Source organism: Cordyceps javanica, chromosome 5 (genome assembly GCF_051103115.1).
Source record: "Cordyceps javanica chromosome 5, complete sequence".
NCBI lineage: Eukaryota > Fungi > Ascomycota > Sordariomycetes > Hypocreales > Cordycipitaceae > Cordyceps > Cordyceps javanica.
In genome coordinates this window covers 166,493-185,695 of record NC_139299.1, presented here as the reverse complement: position 1 = coordinate 185,695, position 19,203 = coordinate 166,493, and the positions used below count along the sequence as shown (strand labels likewise).

The following is a 19,203-nucleotide window of genomic DNA, read 5'->3' as shown; positions in this document are numbered from 1 at the left end:
TAAACCCTCGAACTCTTGAGGCAGAGAGACGTCACTGCTGCTATTGCTGCGGCTCGATCGCTGCGGCCAGTGGCAACCACGCGCGCGCCACACGCGGGCAAGTTGAGTCTTTCCCTTTTGGTAGGATTCCGCCGGATGCCCAAACTGGATAGAATGGAATTCAACAGGGGCTCTCGTAGAACGAGGCGAGGTGCCAAGTAAAAATAGACCACGTTAAAAAAAAAGCCGAGCCAAAACCACCGAGCCAAGATTCCCAGTCGCAGTGTCATTGACCAACAGTCTCAAGAAGTGCACTCAAACATTGGAAAAAACTTCTGTCATCCATTATACCAGGCTCACTCACTAGTTCCCTCCCCCGATACGCCGGGGGTCCTCCTCACATAGCTCTACTAGCCATCATCATTTCTTGTCTTCAACCTTTGCTGTCCAACTGGAAAAAAACAATGTAAGCAACCTAAAACAAAGCAAAGCAAAACAAATTCTTTTGGGCCCAAACGCCTTCCATGTAAATGCCAACTCAACAAGAAGCAAAATATCATCCTCCACATTCACCTTGTTCCACTTCTTTTCTTGTCATCCCCTTCGTCACCAAATTTGCCTTCGTCTCACTCCAATATGGGTATTCATCATGTAGCGGAAATCCTCTTTCCAAAGTCTTCTCTTCTCCTTCACCCCTCTCCCTTTGCCGTCTACTACATACGGGGGCGTTGCGGTGAAGGATTCAAGAACCAGTTCCGCTGTCGCGGCTGCTTGTGGTGCCCCTGAACCTAGACGGAGTGCCCAGCAGAAGCAGCAGCGGCAGCAACGCCCTTGTCCTTGCCCTTTGCAGACTTCTTTTTGGCGGGGGTGTCGGTGGACGCGGCACGCTTCTCGAGACCGGGAACCACGGGCACAGGGACCGGCGTCTCCTTCTTTCCGCCACTAGAAGCCTGCGAGCTGTGAACGGGGGTTGACAGCTTCGTCGCAGAGCTGCTAGGTTTCTTCTTTCTCTTGACTGGCGTAGCGGACGCTGCACCACCACCACCACCACCAGAGACAGCGGCAGCAGTAGTAGCAGGCGACGAAGTAGGAATGGCCGGCGGTACCACAAGACTTTGCTTAGCAGTGGGAGCAGAAGGCTCCGAGCCCAGATCAGGACTGACGCGGCGTGCAGTCTTTTGCTTCTTCGACTTGGTCACGGCAGACACGCTTTCCTCCATCAGCTGCTCGGCGGCTGCAGCATTCTCATCGTCTGAGTTGCTGTGCTTTCTCTTGCTCTTCTTGCCCTTGCTGGCACTCTCTTTGGGGTCCGAAGCATCCTTGCGCTTCTTGTGCTTGCTCTGAGAATCTTTGGGGGCAGCGCTAGTGGCTGGAGCATCCTGCATTACGACGTCGTCCTCATCGTCGCCCTCGTCGTCGGCGACAGGGCCGATGTTGCCCATGTCGCTGTTGACTCCAATCGGCTGGAACCGCGGCTTGAGGCCCTTGGGCTGCGGGCGGGCAACCTTGGTCGGCGAGGCGACGGCTACCGGCGTGGCTGTAGTAGCGCCAAGTTGAGTGATGCGTCGGATTTGCATGACCTCGTCTACATTTTGGGCAGCTACAAGATCTGTCAGCCACACATGGCTACTGGTACGGACTGAAAGGTAGTCTTACATGGCTGGTATGTGCTACCATCGGCAGACGGAATCAAAATCTGAATCGATCTTGTTGGGGGCGCGCCGTCAAGAGAAATGCCATAATCGGCACCATCATGGTGCAGGATGGTGCCTCCCTGTTGCGAAGCATCCATGGGAAACTCCAGGCTCTCCACGACAGACACGGGGACATTGGCGGGCAGAGTAAAGTACCAGAGCTGCTTTCCCTGCAGATTGGCCTCGCTGCAAACACGGGCCACGTCTTGGCCATTGCTCTGTTTGTCGCCTTTGCGCAGCTCGAAATCGGGAGGCAACAGCCGGGGAAGTGCCGACTTGCGAGCTTGCTCTGTCACTTGCATAGATTCATCGGCCGACTCCTCATCGCTAGATTGACCATCGTCCCGGGATGCAGCGCCGGACTCTTCTTCGTTGGAGCCGTCGCTTTCGTCGTCACTCTCAGCTGGCTTAGCCGTCTTTTTCGTTGCTTTGACACCATTGATGACGGGCTTATTGCCAGATCCAGATGGTACAGGCTGCGACTCTTGATCGCTTTCAGACTCACTTTCCTCCGGGCTAGAATCGTCGCTGTCAGATGCAGGCTGCGTGGCATTGGAAGGCTTAGCGGCAGACTTCTTCACAGCGGTGGCCGCCTTGGCGGGGGCAGCTTCACTCTCGCTTTCGCTGTCGGCGTCGGCGTCGGCATCGTCGTCACTGGAAGAATCCTCGGAGCTGGAGCTGGAGTCAGACTCTTCGTCTGGGCCGCTGCTGCTGGTGGGACTCGCCGCGCTGGTTGCGCTGGTTGAGGCAGTCTTGGGCTCCAGAGAGGCACCGTTGGGGCTCACTTCCTCGTCACTGCTCTCCGAGGCCGCCTCGCTCGAATCATTACCATCCGAGGTGGAAGATTCTGCCGCCTTGCTGCGTGCAGCGGCTGTCTTGGCGGGCTTTGATTTACTCGCAGCAGAGGTTCGCTCGGCGTCGCTATCTGCTATCTCGTCGTCCTTGCCGCGGCGTTTCGGGATCTTGGGCTTGGTCAAATTCTTCAGATACGAAGCGCCATCCGCGTCACTGTCATCCGAGCTGCTGCTGCTACTCTCGGACTCGGAATCGCTGTTGTTGTCAAAGATGCTGGCGGCGGGCGCGGAAGCAGCCTTCTTGGTCGCGGGTCGCGAGGCAGGCTTCTTGCTGCGACTAGTGCCGGCGTTCAAGCCCTTTTTGGTCTCTTCGATATGCTTGCTGAGTGAATGGACTTTGAACGGCTCTTTCGGGGCCATTTTGGCGCGTTGCAGGAGGGCCGCTAGGTGTTTCGTCGAGGTCAATGGGTTGGTTGGTTGGGGAAGGGGAAAAAAGCAAAGGTATGAAGCTTCAACTTTTTTTTTGCGCCTCGCGATCAATCAATTCACCTGCCACCGCCCGCAAATTTCTGCACGTGTACACAAGTGGCCCGTGCGCACGATGTTTACTTGGTATAAGTCCACGACAACAGAGCCGAATCTTTCGCAACACTATGTATTTCTCTTGTTGCGTGACTTGATTTTGGTTGTTTGAAATAACAGAGCAAGTTTAGTAGCTGTGTTCGGAAAATGAAGTCGTGGCTTTTTCTGCATGTTCGTTTTCAGCCTGTCACTCGTAAGTATGCCAGCCGATTGAAAATTTTAGCGGGGACAACCTCTATCGATAACCTGAGCCAAAGACGAACCCACGTCCACAGCAGTTGTGCAGCAACTCTTATAACAATCATGTTGCGAAATACATAAACTGCGACCCAAGACGCCAGGTCATTCATTAGAAAGCACTGGACCTACCATGTCGGCCAGCAAGCGTAGGAAGCTGGAAGAACGGCAGGATGCGCCGAAGTGTGAGTCTGGCGATGGGAACCAACCCGCGGCCTCAATTCTGCGAGTATAGATGAGGCGTAACTGACTCTCTCTCTCTCCTCAAGCTGCCGTGAGTGCTCTGTCTGCGCGCCGTCAGCTTGCCGCCGCTGCCGTTCTACGCGAGGCAAGCTCGTCCCCGGAAGATAAGCCAAAGCAGCGAGTCGGCAACCAGTTTAGCGTGCTGCAACGAGTCGCCCAAGCTGATCGGGGCTCACCAAAGAGCCCAAGTACGCCCAAAGCCGTTGCTGCCCGCCGAGAGGGTGTCCTTAGGCGCATGTGAGTGCGGCTCTTGTGCAGGTGGTGTACACCATGTTTCCGCAGGCTGACGCAGTGACAGCACTGACAAGGGCGACACGACGCCAGAGAGTGGCGCCTCGACTCCCAAGATTGTTCCATACTCGTCGTTCCGTTTGAATAAGCAGAATCATAGGAAAAGCAAAGATGGGTATAGCGAGCTACGACTCACCAACAGCGAGGTAACGTACAATGTACTCTCTGGCCCTGCCAGCCCACTGAACTGTGTGCAGCGCTTCATCGTCCTCGGCAGCTTTGGCATCAAAGTCCGGTCGGGTGAAGTTTCTATACTCGGTGCAACACTCACTGCGTCTGAAACCATTCACTGGATTCATTCCCCTCATTGCCACGCATTACCAGTCATTCGTACCTCTGAAAAGACACGCCTAGAACTGCACAACGACAGGGCGGACGGGTCGCTGCTTTGCCTTTCCTCTCTGTCACCGCTATACCAGCGCATATGGCATGAGAAAGAGGGGCAGCCCGATGATACTGCTAGCTCTGGCGAGGATACCTTCAGAATTGTAAGAAAGGCCGGTCCGCGACCGAGAAAGTGCATTCACTGACATGCCGCGCCTAGCTTTGTACCTCGGAGGACGCTCCTAAGAGGAGCATCATACAGGAACTCAACTCGCCACCAGAGTGGAACAAGGCGATTTCTGACATCGTCAACTCTACAAAGGCTGACCAGCGTGCTCAGAATTCTACTCTTGTATGCGGCCCCAAGGGCGCTGGCAAGTCCACCTTTTCAAAACTACTCACAAACCGCCTTCTCAGTGCAGCGGATCAAAATACCACGCCACAGTCGGCCACTGGAGTCGCAGTCATCGACCTAGATCCTGGGCAGCCAGAGTATGCACCGGCTGGAACGCTGTCACTCGTTCACATCACTCGGCCAAACTTTGGCGCCCCCTTTTCGCATCCTGGCTCGCATCAAGCCGGCCACAGAGTCTTGCGCAGTCATGCCCTGGCATCGGTATCGCCCGCCTCGTCCCCTTCTCTCTATACACGGTGTGCCGCGGACCTATACGAAACGTATCGCAGGACGTTGAGAAACTGTCCGTTACTCATCAACACGCCGGGCTGGATCTTGGGAACAGGTCTCGATTTGCTGGTGGAGCTGATTACCAAAATGATGCCCTCACAAGTTGTATACATGTCGGAGGATGGCCCTATTGATGTGGTCGATGTTTTAGAGTCTGTCACGCGGAATGAATTCTCAACTCTGCCATCACAGCCTTCCGAGTACACAGCGAGAACCGGATCCCAACTACGCGCCATGCAGGCCATGTCATATTTCCACTTGACCGATCTCTCTGCAAGTGGCGGCCCGTCAATACTGAGCTGGAATCCCCGACCAGTCTCCGCTGTGCCGCCTTGGGAAGTACGCTACGACTCGCAGAGGAAGGGGATTCGGGGAATACTATCTTATGACTACCAGGCACCGCCTGAGCTGTTCAAAGCCGCAATCGATGGTATGGTCGTGGCTGTAGTTGAGGTTGAAGATGGCAATGCGTTTCGTGAGATTATTGCTGGCTACGACTCACTGCTACGGGAACCTGCCGCGAGTGAGCGGACTATAGAAGGAGAAACACAAACAGAGAATAGTGATACCGAGACAGCCCCGACAGCAGATACTCTCAAGATCGTAGCATCACCAGAAGGGCTACCGATGATCTCCAATACCAACGATGCCACCTTGGACCCTCGTTTCTGTTGCGTCATTGGGCTGGCTCTTGTGCGCGGCATCGACACTGCACACAAAAGACTACAGCTCATTTCGCCGATCACAGAAACGCAGATACAAAGTGCCCACTCACAGAACCACGACATCATTCTCGTACACGGAAAGTTCGACGCGCCTACGTGGGCGTATGCCGAAGATTTCTTCTTCGAGCGCGCCAAGACATCGTTCGCAAGTCAGAAGGACAAGGAGCAGGGGGACCTCGATCTGACGTATGAAGCGGTCAACGAGGAGGATCCTGGCACCATACGGGACGACATCCAAGACGTGCAAGATGTAGCCGCAGCGCCGTGGCTGGAGATACTTCAAGGTAACCAGAAACGGCCCGTGGGATCGGGAGTCTGGCGCGTGCGGCGGGATTTGGGCAGAAACATGGGAGACTAGCTCGGCCATTTGGCTGCGATACAAAATTGTAAAGTATAGAGGATGTATTCCCCATTTTGGCGATGCACCATCTTTGTGCGAACACAGTGGATTGCTGGACTACGTTGTGCAGGTACCAAGTTTGTTCGACCCATAATACCGGGATGATTTGGTAGTGTTTGGAATGCGCTCTCTTCAAGTAGGGGCAGTTCCAGCAACCCGGTTGCCGGCGAATTGCGACAACGGCACAACGTTGATACTACGGGGCTTGGCAGGCCGGAAATCCTTGTGCGCTTTTCAATGCTGCGCACCATGAGATGTCAGGTAAGACAAGCCCTGTTGCATGCCATTTTTTAGTCGCATACAGGCCGGCATGCCGTCCTTCGGAGGAGGACGAGGGCTACCTCCTTGCACGAAAATGCGGCGGTGTTGTTGTATTACTGGCAATGACGAATCGCATACCGAGTGTGGTCCTGCGTCGGAGCTTTCCGGCCGCCAAACAGGTCTTAGATCATGAAACCCGGATCCATCCCATCTTTTTTGTCGAATGCCTTGGAAAGTGCAAGGGCTGCTGCCATGGTCATGTTCAAGGTTCAATCGCGCAACGGCGATCTGAAGTCACAAAACGGCAGCTCCTGGCCCCCTGGCTGCGACACTGCATAATACAACTCAATCAGGGGCCCCATCGGTGCCAGTGTCACGGTACTTTGAGAAATTCGGCAACGGCGATGCGATACACCCTGCTTCAAGCAGAATCAGCGTCCAAGTTATCGGGCCGTTGCGCGGGAGCGATCATCACTATATCGTATTCCAAGGCTAACCACTAACTATGTGGCGGACACTTGCCGCACACCGGCCGAATTGGGCATTGCACTTGGGTGTAGAAAGAAGCCGTTCTTGCAGTGGGATTTATTAGGCTTCGACGGACGCGGCGGCGGGTCTATTTAGATGAACGGCTGGCTGTGTTTGTGTGTGAATCGTCCGTCAGTGCCTTTCGAACAACCCTTGGCTGACCAAAGCGCGACCCCACAGACTCTAGTTGTCCAGTAGAGTAATAAGTAGCGTTTGAACTCTACTGTCCACTTGTTGCGCATGTACATGTGGCTGTACAAATATGGGTTTGGAGAGAGGCGGGACCTGAAAACGGACGATGTTCTGTGGCCTTGCATGCCAAACGCCGTGCCGGCGGAACCTTATCGTCACACGTTTAAGCCATAAATCCGCCGTCGCTCAACTTCTAATGAGCCCATGTTCAGACACGGCAGATGCTCCATCCCCATGGTCCACGGTTCAGCAGAGACTGGCAGCCACTGGACAATGGGGCTATCTACACGTGTGGCTGTAACGTTTTGGGGGAATGAGCAATCGCGCAGGATAGAGGGAAGTGAGGAGTTTGTGTTCATGCTGTGCAATGTGACAGATGTTAATGTGCTTTGTGACGTGTGGAACTTTGGCTTGCAGGCCCCCAACATTGAATGCTGTCGTGTTGTTAGTATTGGCAATGAGGGAGGGGTAAATGTGCGCAAAGCTGCGCTTTGCTTTGCAGCGAGAAAGCACTATTTGCACGACAACGCGTCACAGAAAAAAAAAATGCCAGCAAAGCAGAGCGAGGTAGACGAGCGCTAGGTCGCATTTCAATCAGTGCGAGAGGCAGAACCCCAGTTCATCAGCCGGCCACGGGCCCCTCAGTCGTCAAGGACTCAAGGTACGTACGGTGTCATAGCAGAGAAGCTGAAGGAGGGGTGGCGATCCCAGTTCCGCGGATGGCGGGGAAGATCAGTCGGTCAGGTTGCTGATTGGACCGGTGCCATGTTCCCGTGGATGGCGGGAGAATCTCCGAGGAGTAAAGAGACAACAAAAAACGTATGCGTACTTTGTACAGAGTAAGATGGCTGGCCAACACTGCGAGCGTGTGCGTGTGCTTGTGTGAGTGCCTTTTTCCCCCTTATTTCTTTGGTCATTTTGCGAAACCCGGTGTACCTGCTGCCGTCCGATGCAAAGATGATGCAGCAAATTCGGTGAGACGAGGACCGTCTTGTAAGAGGGCATGATTTTCAATGTTTTACAATTCGTTCCCCAAGACTCTGTACTGGCTTCAGGGGCAGGACGAGGCTCGGATTAAGGTCAGACCTGCGTCGCTGTAATTCCGACCAGGGCAGAGGCCAGCGGACCCGAGACGAGAAAAAAGAAAGTATATTTTAGGGAGTCGCTTCCAAGGATCCAGGCCAAGGGTCGTGAGTACTTTTAGTATTTGTCTGAGTTTGTGGCCCCGGCCAGCAGCCCACGCTAGCGGGATGGGACGTGAAAAGTCTTGGGACGTGTATGCCGGCGACCCAGAAAGGAAAGCCTGTAGAATTTTGGATTTGTGAACAAGGTGGACGAGTTGTTTGGGGGCCGCTGAACGGGGCAAACGGGGCCGTTGGAATAGTTTTGTGCGTATGAGGGATCCTGCCGGAGAAGGGTTCAGTCCAAGACAACAGTAGCAGGTGGCAGGTAATCACAATGAGACTTGCCTAAAAGACTTTGCTAACGGTAAAAGACATTGAGCAGCAGAGAATGCGTCTTGCAGTCTGAGATGTGACAGATGTGCGCGTTGTGCAGTAGTGCAGTAGTGTCGGAGGTAAATGGTGGTGATGATGGTGGTGCACTGGTGCTGGCGGTGCTGGTGGTGATGGACCGTGGTGATGGTGGGCATTCTGCTCGACCGTTGGGATCAAGAGTGGGTGGCTGATGGTGCCGTCAGTGTGGCGGCCGGGGCCCACGTACAGACGTAGAAGGGAGAAAAAGAATTATGACAAGTTATAAAACGAAAGGTTGGTAAATATGAGGAGAGTCAAACTCTGCCTCTTTTGTGGTTGTTTGTAGCCGCGATTGCCTCCATCTGTCGTTTGCTCGTAAGCAAGTGATGTCTGGTTTGCTTATTGGCTACCTTGGGCTTGGTGCGAATGCGGCAAGATGGTAGGTCTCTTAGTAGGCGATTAGTTATTCGGCAAGTGAGGTCAATTAAGTGTTCAGAGGGAAAGGATGGATGGTCGCCCGCGCGCGCGGTGCGTTTGACGCTAGCCAACATGTTGCAACGCTTCTTCGCACCGCTTTATTAAGAAAGATTAGCGGGAGGAGCAACAAACGTGTGTGCCGTGTATTAGTGTAATAATAAAAGGATTTGCTATTTTCGTTGGCATTTTTTTTTCTTTGTTGACCACTAGGTGCACTAGGTGGTTGACTAGCACGACAACGGGCGGTTTGCCGCAGTCTGACCGAGTCAGAGCTGGGCATGTTGACTCCTGTTGGAACCCCTCGACTGACTCAAGCCCTGTGTTCTGCAGTTCTCTTCCTCATCCGCCCCGTTTTCTTTGCTTTTTCATTTCGTTTCATTTCTTTTTTTAATTTTCTTTTTTTATTTTCTTTTTCGCCTCTGGACTCTCGTCTTTGGAACCGACTCGGGTGTTAAACGACGTACATTCATTTGTCGACTACTCCCTACTCCGTACAGCAATTCGAGAGAGGACGGCGGGACGACTATTCCCTTCTCAGTCTTGAGCAGTGGGGTGGCTCAAGATTCATTGGCCATCAATACGTGCCATATTTGTCATTTTGCAGCGAGGAAGCCCAGGCTGGACCGCTAGGGACGGCCCAAGACGCTCGAATATGTAGGATAGACGGGCATGCACTGCCTAGGTAGGTGATCTGTACTGATGGCATTCAGCCTTGGCGACAAAGTCTGTCGCCTGCAAACACGTGTTATATTGAGTCTATCTGTAGGTACGCAGACGCAGATAAAGAGCTTCGCCACCTACTTAGATACCCGGCAAGCCGTCAAAGCATGATGAGAAGAAACGTAATCTGTACTGGGGCGTAACGGCTGTGGGTGGCCGAGAACCCTTGTTCCCTGGCACAGGAATCGCCCCTCTTTGAATCACATCACGGACCTGGGCGGCAACTCGGCGTCCATCCATCAGCCCAAGCGGGTGGTACCCTGTTTCGGAGCTAGATAAATCACGATAACGGAGAGCGGTGCATTCGAAGGCCTCGGCATTGATTCGAGTGAAAAGGGTAAAATACTTGACAGAATGAACATGGTGCGAATCCGGTATATATGTAATACATGATGGAATTTTTCATTCTTGACTTGGTCAGTGTTTCTTACAAGAGTGGATGGGTTGCCTCTCTGGACATGTACAGATCAAGTACTCCGTACTGCACGTAGCTACTAGCCTACCAACAGACTCAGTCTACCAGTACAGACGCGAGACGGTGCTCAAAACCCCACCATCAGCCCATGGAAGCCCACCGCAAAATCCCCTCCATCCAGCCGTCATCCCCTCTTTCGATCCTGCTAAAGTCCCCGCTCTGGAGGGCTGCTGCTGCTGACGGGCCTACTCAGTACCTAGTAAGTAGTGCCTGTAACCGCCTTAGTACCTACCTACCTACCTAGTTACCTACCAGTATCCGTACAATTCCTTGAGTAATTTACATTATTGCCTGTAGGTAGTCAAGTACTCCGTGTTCGTACTGTTCCTATAGTACCAGACAACTAGAGTAGACCTAAAGATACCCCACTCACCTCACAACCTGCCCCTTCTAAACTACCTCACTAACCCACCCGGCCTCGCCCCATCTCTCTCTCAACGCCTTCGCTCCCACACGCTACTTACCTTGGACTTTCAACGACATTCCCACCTCTTGCGCCCTCGACCCTCTCCGGTCCTCGCCCACAACTCCCACTCTCCCGCACTCATATCACACGGGAATGCTGCTGCGCTACTCATAAATCGCGTCACAAATGGACGCCAGCCCAAAAGACAACGGCCAAGTCCGCTCTGCCTGCACAGAGTGTCAAAGGCGTAAGCAGAAGGTATGTTAAGCCTCAATTCCACCACCAACAGATGCTCTCATGTCCAGCGCAACAACCGAGCCTTTTCTCTCGACAGCCTGCCCTTCTCTGCCTGTCCTTGCCCTGCTCGACAGCAAAACATCTAACATGCATGCAGTGCAACCGCCAGTGGCCCTGCAATCACTGTCAAAAACGCAAGGTCGCCGACCGCTGCCACTTCTCCCAAACCGTCGCCGCATCGGCAGAACGAGCGCCTTCCAGTGGGAGTCGGAAGCGCAACCGGCATCGCGATGAGCAGCCCGATTCTAGCTCCGACGACGATGATGCGCAAGATTTCGCCGCCATCGGCTACGGTGGTGCGCACTTCTTCACCAATCTCGAGGTGCAAACAGAAGTAAGACCAGGCCGATATATCCCACCAGCGACTTGCAACCACCTCCTCTGCGCCGTGCATATCGCTAAAATCATATTGTGCCCCAAAGAAGAAACCGAAACCCCCAGCAAAACAGCATTACATGGCTGCCTCCAATTGCCACCAGCTAGAGCGTGCACTTCAGGTGCTTCCACCCCGTACCACAACAGGTAAGCTACGCATGCCAACCAAAAAGAGAGCTCGTCCCTGTTCCCCGTTTCTCCTTGAAATACAGCCAAACTAACCACTACTTTGACAGACTCTCTAGTGCAAAATTTCCTCTCCCGCGTCAACTATCATTACTACATCATTTACCCGCCGGCCTTTCTACAGGAATATCGCGAGTGGTGGATGGCCCGCTTCGCCTCCCAACCTCTCGGCCTCCAATGGACCTGTCTCTTGCTCATGGTATGTGCCTGTTCGACCCAGTACACAGACCCGGATTTCAAGAGAAAGCTCGAAATGGAACTCGGCGAGCCCATATACAACCTCTCCAACAAGTATCACAATGCCGCCCGCGAGTTGCACTCTGTCATTCCCATCAGTAGCAACCATATCCTCAACGTCCAACACCTCTTGCACTCTAGCTACTGGTACAAGTCCGAGGCCCGTTTCGTCGAGTCCTGGCATGCGCTCAGCACCGCCATTCGCGAAGCTCAAGCGTTGGGCATCCACCAAGATCAGCTTGCAGGCTCAATATCAGAATTTGACTTTGAGATGCGTAGGCGGTTGTGGTGCGTCTTGGACGCCTGGGACTGGCAAATATCAGCCCTGTTATCACGGCCAAAGCTGATTGACCGCTCCGAGTGCAAGGTGTCGCTGCCTGCCCTCACGTTGGAAAGTTATTCGCCCTCACCTCTTCTCCACATGAAACTTCAGTCTCAAGTTATCGGCGAGCTGGCGAGTCGCTTCGGCTCCCCACGAGAAGTGACTTCTCCTGCGCAGATTGATCAGTACACTCGCGTCATCATCGACTGGATGCAGGGGTTCCCGTCAGTCTACAGTCTCCAGAATCCCGATACGTCGATCGACTCCAAGTATACATGGGTCACACTCCATCGCCACTACTTACACACCATGGCCTATTCCATGCTGTTAGATCCAATACGCGCCTACATGGCGAGACGAATGACGGTAAACTCTCCCCCAAATGACCTGAGAATACGCGACGAGGGCATCACCTACACGATGAAGCTCATGTCGGCCCTATCCTCATTCTTCGAGTTTCTGTACCCCAGGGATGCCAGATTTCATTGGGCTCTATTTTCCATTTTCGATACCGCTGCCGTCCTCTGCTCCGTCATTTTGCACGATGAGGACCGATGCATCTCACGCCGACAAGAGATCATCATGGCGATCGAATCTGCCCGGTCTATGCTCGCCCGCTTGGCAGCCGAAACCCGCACCGCCAAAACGTCATACGAGATACTGTCCAAATTGGCAAAACGCATCGAAAATCCCTACATGCCTCCCAAGTTGTCCGGCAACCACCACGAGCGTGCTAGAGCGACGGAGGAATCCCTCACCCCGCCTTTTATCCAGCATTTTGATCTTTCTGTCGGCTCCAGCGACGTGGGCAGCACTGATGACTTTGACACGTACTCGGCCTCACCCGTAGGAAGTGGCGGAGCGGCCCAGAGCATCGCTAGCGCCTCGCCTGCCTACGGCTCTGGCTTTGCGGAGGTGTCGGCAGGCTACTCGATGCCCAACACTCTGACGCCTGCCTACGATACATACGATGCAACATACTCTATCCCACCAGCCACGCAAGCACTTCCCGATAATGTCTTGATGCCCGCACCGCCAAATCCTTACATGCCACCCACGCCGCGCGAATCGTATGCGCAGCCCTCCATTGATGGGTTTTCGGAAGAGCAGCTCGGCGACTTGGCAGCGCTTTGGAACTATCAAAGTCTGGATCTCAATTTTGTACCTAGTCAAAACGTCTAATGATTTACGATATGCTATAGAGGAGCACGAGCTTTATTTGTATCAATTTTTGAACATGGTGGAGGGAGAAGGGCCTTTCAAGCAAAGTCACTGTATACACACATACCCGGCGCAATTATTCCATCTCGAACGGCGGTTTTTCGTTGGCATTTTTAGGCCACAAACACTTGGAGGATCATGGATTGGCGTTAATTCAGAGATGCTCAATTGATGCACTATTTCAATAAGAATAAACGGGAGCAGAAACTCAGTCTGCCCTCTTTTCATTGCTCTCGTAAAAACAGCGGCCCAAAGTTTCTATCTTGTGCACCAACAGGCCATGAAGAGTACCAGAACGCGGCCACAAACACAACATTGGCTTGTACGACGTGCTCTGTTCAACCGTGATCGTGACAGGATATGACAAGTGGTTTTCATACACTGCCTTCCGATTGTACAAAAAAATCTCTAGCTATCTTTATCATCATCCCGTGAGGTCTAAACTCTATATAATATACATTAACAAACGCAGGAACAGAAAGAAATGAAACAAACAACATGAAAAAAAGAAAATGAAGGCAATTAAACAAAAAAAAAGGGAAATGGATGAAAGAAAGAAAAGACAACCACAAAGAGAGAAAAAAGGACAGCTCAATGCGACTTACGACAACAGACGCTCGCTCGCCGGCTATAAATGCATGGCTCAGAACCTCCCCTCTCGCTCAGCAGGTGCGTCAACGGTTTCTGCCCGAGGTTCTTCTTTCCCTCGTCTCCTCCATACGGGCCCTAGGCGTCATCCGCCGCCGCCGCCGCTGCGCCATCTGTCCGTTCGGACCAAAGACGGCAGCAGCAGTGGCAGCAGTGTCGACGTTGTCGGGGGCGGCCACCGTCCCCGTATCCCGACCGGCAGGCACCTCCGAGTCATCATCGTCGTCGGAGATTTGCAGCGTCGCCTCGGGCCGCCGCCGCCTTTGCTCCCGCTCGCGGGGCGGCGGCACCACGTCCTCCCACTCGCGGCGGCGGTGGTGGGCCATCAGGCCGGGCAGCGGGGCCGCCTCCCGCCAGGCGGCGATCTCGTCGTTGCGCCCGACGACCGCTCCCGCCCGCGGGGGCGGCGCTCGCGGCAGCGCTGATGCGCTCAAGGAAGCCAGACCCGTGGTCGGGTCGGACGAGCCGACAGCCACTGACATTGTCCCCGCCGCAGGTGCAGGTGCAGCCAAGTCGCTGCTGGCCGTGAGCGGTAGTGATGGTTGTGGTTGTACAATTTGATGGGAGAGGCTGGCACTTGAGGGACGTGTAAGTATTTCAAGCTATACTTTGATATGCTTGGAGGGGAATGCCGTTTTGCTTTTTTCTTGCCCCTACAAGTGGGACTCATTGGCAGGAATAATGAGAGAGTTGCTTACAGCTCTGGGGAAGGCGGATGGACTCGGAGAGAAGAAGAGGCATGAGAAGACGGCGATGACGAGGAAGACGACGGCGGCGGCGACGGTGATGGCGATGGCGACGGCGACGGTGACGGCGGCGGCGACAACAGCGACGAAGACTGGCGGGAGGTCATGATTGGTTCTTGCGTGCGAGAATGGCCACTGCTTCAGAGGAGAGGACTTTTGGTAAGTAAACTTGACCACAGATGGATGGGTCTGCATGTCCAAGGCATAACTGATGAGGAATTTACTCTGATTACTTACAGACTCTATCGCCTGTCACGGTCTATTCTGCTTCCGGTATATACCCCGAGTCACGTATATGGTGATGTATATCGCGATATAAATGTTGACAGTCATGTAAGTGTATAAAAACGTGAGACGGATGGCAAGGTACAGAGGGGTGACGCGTGGTGAGGGGGGGGCCCAAAGGGAGTCGAAGAAGGAAAGTTACTTCACAGTATAATAGCATACAATGAGAGAATGTCATTTATGAAGATGAGAATCCGATGAGAACAACATGAAAGACAAAAAAAAGCTGCGGCCTCTAACAGCGTGGTGACCTCTTTTATATGATTTGCTCACCTGTCCGGCCATCCTTTACGGATGGCCAGAGGAAAAAAAAAAGAAAGAACGGTCAAGAAAGTCTGGGCCATTCCCGAATGGTTGAAAGGCGGAAATGATCTTCCTTTATGGTCCTAGCACATTTCTTTCGTCCATCACGTCCTGGTGTGAAATGCTCTCGCGCGTTGCAATTACACCCCGGATGCAGGTGCAGTTGCTATGGGCGTGTGTATAATTGCACCGAGCGTCGGTGCCTTATGCTGAGCAGTTCAAATCATTAGCCCAACATTTGCCCTTTTACGTTCTGGACCGCCCATGGGGAAGGGGTGTGTGTAGCCAAAACGTCCCTCCCCCCTCCCTCCCCCGTGCAGTACTATTACAGAATGTTTCCAAGACGTGGGGTCCAACGTCAAACTATGCAGTTACAGCAGCGCAGGTACCATGAGTGTTGTGGCCAACCAGACGGCCAGGCCGGGGGGCTTGATGCGAGACTGACAGCTGTAGCTGGTGGCTCGAGCTCGGCTGGTGATGTCAGTACCGCGTTCCAATATTAGGACGTACACGACAAGTCGTTGGATGCCTGCGTTGGGCGCTCCGCCCGACGACAACCGTCCCGATATGGGCAGAGAGGCACAAAGAACTAGAGCGAGGACCGGGTCACACAGCTCCCACGCCGCTGTGGACTGCCGGTCCAAGGGGTCTCTCCTTCCCGCATATCGATCAAAAGGCAAACGAGGTCCTCCCCTGTCGTCGACAGCACAAAGCTCAGTCTGGTCACTTATTTCCTTGTTGGGGAAGGGGGCCGGAGGGAGGGGAAGGGGGGCGGCGCCTGGTGTCTCTGCTAAGTTGGTTACCGCATGTGCGACATTTCTCATGGTGTGCGCCCGCCCGCCCGGAGATGGCTTTCTCGCACTGGGCCTAAACTGGTGGCTGAAAAGGCAAGCAGGACTGTCCAGATCGCTTTTTGGCAGATGAGCTGTGCTTTGTGCCGTGGCATCACGACTCTGCCAAGTGCCGGAAAGCTAAGCAACTTTATTACCCATCCTGTATACGGATAGCCATCCTGATTACGTCTCAACTTGTAAAATGTATAAATACAGTTCATCTCATGTCCTTCAGGGCCGTGCATGCTATGCCGACTGGGACAGGGACAGCCGGGTGCTGGCAGTCAAGCGCAGCATTTGCAGATCATGACCCCGGCCAACTCTGCAAGGACGTTTAATTCATCCATACAAGACCGGGCGAATACATTGTTCAGGACATGTAGGTATTTGACGAATAGAACCGGATCCCACATCGTCACAGTCAGCCTCGCGCAGCTGTGAGGAGGTTGCCGTGGTCCAAAATGTCCAGCCTCTGGGAAGCTATGCCGCCCATCACAGCCTTGTTTCTGCCCGACTGAACCACACAGCATCCGCCGAGCGTGCTCTTGACTCGGGCGGTGTATAAAAAGGGTGTGTTACACATTATTTTTTTTTTCGATTGTACAGTTTTTCTGGCTTACCGCTTCCTCTCTCTCTCTCTTTGGTTTTTTTGTTTTGGGCAATGATGCATTTCAATACGACTTGCCATGTCGATGGGCTTCTCAGGCAGGTATCTGCGCCACCGTTGCCTTAAAAAAAAATCTGTCTTGCGGAAAGGAATCTATGTTCAAAATAGGGAGAGGACATGTCACATGTGTACATGAGGTTGGCAAACGGTGTCGCCCTCTTGCCCACGCCCAACGAAGGATATCCATCTATCAATAACGGACGGAACGAACACGCGGCCGCGCGGTGTTTTCTCCCGCCGCTTCCCAACAGTCGTTCAGCCGACGCATTCCATCATACTATAACTATAGTGCTGGTTCCCTTGACGCGGGGTCATATGATGGGCATCTGGCGCTGCAGAGTGTGGCGTGGGAGCCTCATCCCGGTAAACCGCGGTCGGTACGCCGACCGTCTTCACTCAGTCGTCGGGAAGCCTGTCATGTGCGGTCAGGTAGGTAGGTGATTTTCTCTGGCCCCCAAAGTTGTTTAAGAGGGCATCTAATCAAACGTCGAGCGCCATTGGGCTGTCATAAAAGAGATGAAATGCTTGTGAGCAAACATTTGCTTGCATCGGATTTCCCCGCCTTGCTCAAGGTCCTTGTCAGCCACTAAAACCAGGCAAGGCCCGAAAAGAGTTTCACGTGGTGACCACCTACATGGGCTATCCAATGCGTCCATCCAAAAGGTGGGTGAGACGCTAAAAAAAGCATTTCTCCGGATGCTGGATTCGGTCATTCAATCACGTAAACCGGGCCGGGTTGGCTGGCTCATGGTGCGCGCGGCCGCCTTGTTGGGCTGTCGACGATGCATCATGGCATCGCGCAACGATGCTTTGGCCCAACACACAGACCTGTCATGTGATGTGTGATGTGTAAATAAAAAAAAAAATCCGTCTCTCATTTTGCCACTCGGTGCCCAAAATCACCGAGCGGTTAACATGATCGAGGTGCGAGAGCCTGGCTGGTCTGAGCCCAAGGCAGACGTCGAATCGAAAAGACAGGTACTGAGCTGCGCCCCCGACGATACAGGCGGTGAGCGGCTTCATTCTAGTATCGAGATCTGCAATTCCGTCGAGTTTGCCATGCTACAGTTTCTGCTGTCCGAGTTGACGACCAGCTTGCGGATTCACAGTGTCACAAACAGGCGATATCATGTAAATGGGAAAGTCGCAAAATTTCGTCTAGGTACGAGCGGCGACGGCACAGTATGAAGCTAATCTCATTCTATCAAGTAAATCATCTCAGACCAAGGCTTGCAAACTTTATGAAAAAAAAAAAAAAAGAACAGAGGCAGCACCTGCAGCGCATCCAAAGCTGACAATCGTTGTCTTGTTGCTCGGTGGAGCAAAAAAGGCTGCAACCGAGAGGCAACTCTGGCGCCTCTCTCTTGCTTTTCATGCCTTCTTCTCATCAGAGGTGGAGAAGGGTATCTCGTTGGTGTAGGGATTTTTATCCGTCAGTCGAAATATGCTCCCCGGCACAAATACTTGGTCAGCGTAATTCCTCATTAGGTCGCGACGCACCTCTGTGCGCTCCGTCATCATCTTCTCTGTCAGTGTCATTGGCCTGTAAAAAGTTGCATGAGTTAAGGATGATGCATCTGTTCACTACATCTTTTTTGAGTAGGTCTGTCTCGGCTACTCACTCTCCCCGTCCGTCCGATACCTCAATCGAGGTAAAGGAAGAAGTCATCTTTGCCTCTTGGCTCCTGACCAAAAAAAGTTTCGTCAACAATCAGACCAAGGCAGTTGAGCTTTGGACTTACCCGTCGGTTGTGGTGTCGTTTTCTTGATTACTATTGGCTTGGCCGCCGTTGGCCTGACTGTGGTTGGCCTGGCTGCCGTTGGCCTCATTGGCATTTGCCTGGTCATGATTCAAGTTCTTGTCGTCGGCCATGTTATTGGGGGGGTGGGCATGCAGGCTAGAGTTGTGAAAAGAAAATCGCAGCACCAACGGCACCGCTTCAAAGAAATAAAGATAAAAACTAGAAGCTATTACACTGGTGAAATCAATTTATCAATCAATCACGGGACATGGTGCTGTTATGTAGCATGCTCCGACTGGCCTCCCCTGAGCCTCACCACACCTTCTCTGCACGAGATTTCTTACTGCGTAACACGGAAATTGCTGCCCGACATGGGCAACCATATTCGTCTGGCGGTGACCTAATAATCATATCCGAGGAGCCCGCTTGATCGCCTTGATTGCACCTGGTTGAGAGATCCCCCCTGCCGCTTTCAGGCGGCGGCTTCGGCATGGCAGGTTCGCTGACGTCCGCTTCGAAGAACGGTGCGCATCTGGTTCGCAAAGGCACGTTCATCCAGCGCATTCTTTGGGAGTGATCAAACTGCGAGCGTGTGGTGGGAACCGTACACGGCGCGTAGGCCATGAATAAAAACGTGCATCATGAGCTTCTCCTCCTGTCAAGTCTCGGGTCTTTTGGATTGCACACACCCCTCCCTCTCTTCTACCTCTCGGCGTCGCAACGATGCGGTACTCGGTAGTTGGCGGGACAGACGACGCTTGTCTTACAGCTCATTTGCTGCACGTCAAAAGGGGCGCCGCCGACAATATTTGTCAAATACCTTGGAGAAAAATAATCTTGTTGATTTTTTTTC

General features: G+C 53.2%; 5 protein-coding genes across 5 annotated transcripts; 2 read left to right on the top strand and 3 right to left on the bottom strand.

Moving 5' to 3' along the window:
* Positions 1–767: 767 nt before the first annotated feature.
* V2A60_007304 (DNA-directed RNA polymerase I subunit RPA34.5-domain-containing protein) lies at positions 768–2,887 on the bottom strand (the record flags this gene model as incomplete). Its single annotated transcript, XM_083258589.1, has 2 exons — positions 768–1,579; positions 1,636–2,887. 2 exons carry the CDS (start codon positions 2,885–2,887, stop codon positions 768–770), a joined length of 2,064 nt encoding a protein of 687 aa, XP_083114715.1.
* A 532-nt stretch (positions 2,888–3,419) lies between these two features.
* On the top strand, positions 3,420–5,912 carry V2A60_007303 (polynucleotide 5'-hydroxyl-kinase; the record flags this gene model as incomplete). The annotated part of the gene is made up of 5 exons (XM_083258588.1): positions 3,420–3,471; positions 3,556–3,766; positions 3,828–3,966; positions 4,018–4,308; positions 4,365–5,912. 5 exons carry the CDS (start codon positions 3,420–3,422, stop codon positions 5,910–5,912), a joined length of 2,241 nt encoding a protein of 746 aa, XP_083114714.1.
* A 4,762-nt stretch (positions 5,913–10,674) lies between these two features.
* V2A60_007302 (transcription factor domain-containing protein) lies at positions 10,675–13,087 on the top strand (the record flags this gene model as incomplete). Its single annotated transcript, XM_083258587.1, has 4 exons — positions 10,675–10,746; positions 10,883–11,119; positions 11,208–11,307; positions 11,397–13,087. The coding sequence occupies 4 exons, from the start codon at positions 10,675–10,677 to the stop codon at positions 13,085–13,087; spliced, it is 2,100 nt and encodes a 699-aa protein (XP_083114713.1).
* Positions 13,088–13,800: 713 nt separating this feature from the next.
* Positions 13,801–14,715, bottom strand: V2A60_007301 (uncharacterized protein; the record flags this gene model as incomplete). The annotated part of the gene is made up of 2 exons (XM_083258586.1): positions 13,801–14,350; positions 14,432–14,715. The coding sequence occupies 2 exons, from the start codon at positions 14,713–14,715 to the stop codon at positions 13,801–13,803; spliced, it is 834 nt and encodes a 277-aa protein (XP_083114712.1).
* A 3,264-nt stretch (positions 14,716–17,979) lies between these two features.
* V2A60_007300 (uncharacterized protein) lies at positions 17,980–18,481 on the bottom strand (the record flags this gene model as incomplete). The annotated part of the gene is made up of 3 exons (XM_083258585.1): positions 17,980–18,151; positions 18,231–18,293; positions 18,351–18,481. The coding sequence occupies 3 exons, from the start codon at positions 18,479–18,481 to the stop codon at positions 17,980–17,982; spliced, it is 366 nt and encodes a 121-aa protein (XP_083114711.1).
* Between the last annotated feature and the right edge of the window lie 722 nt (positions 18,482–19,203).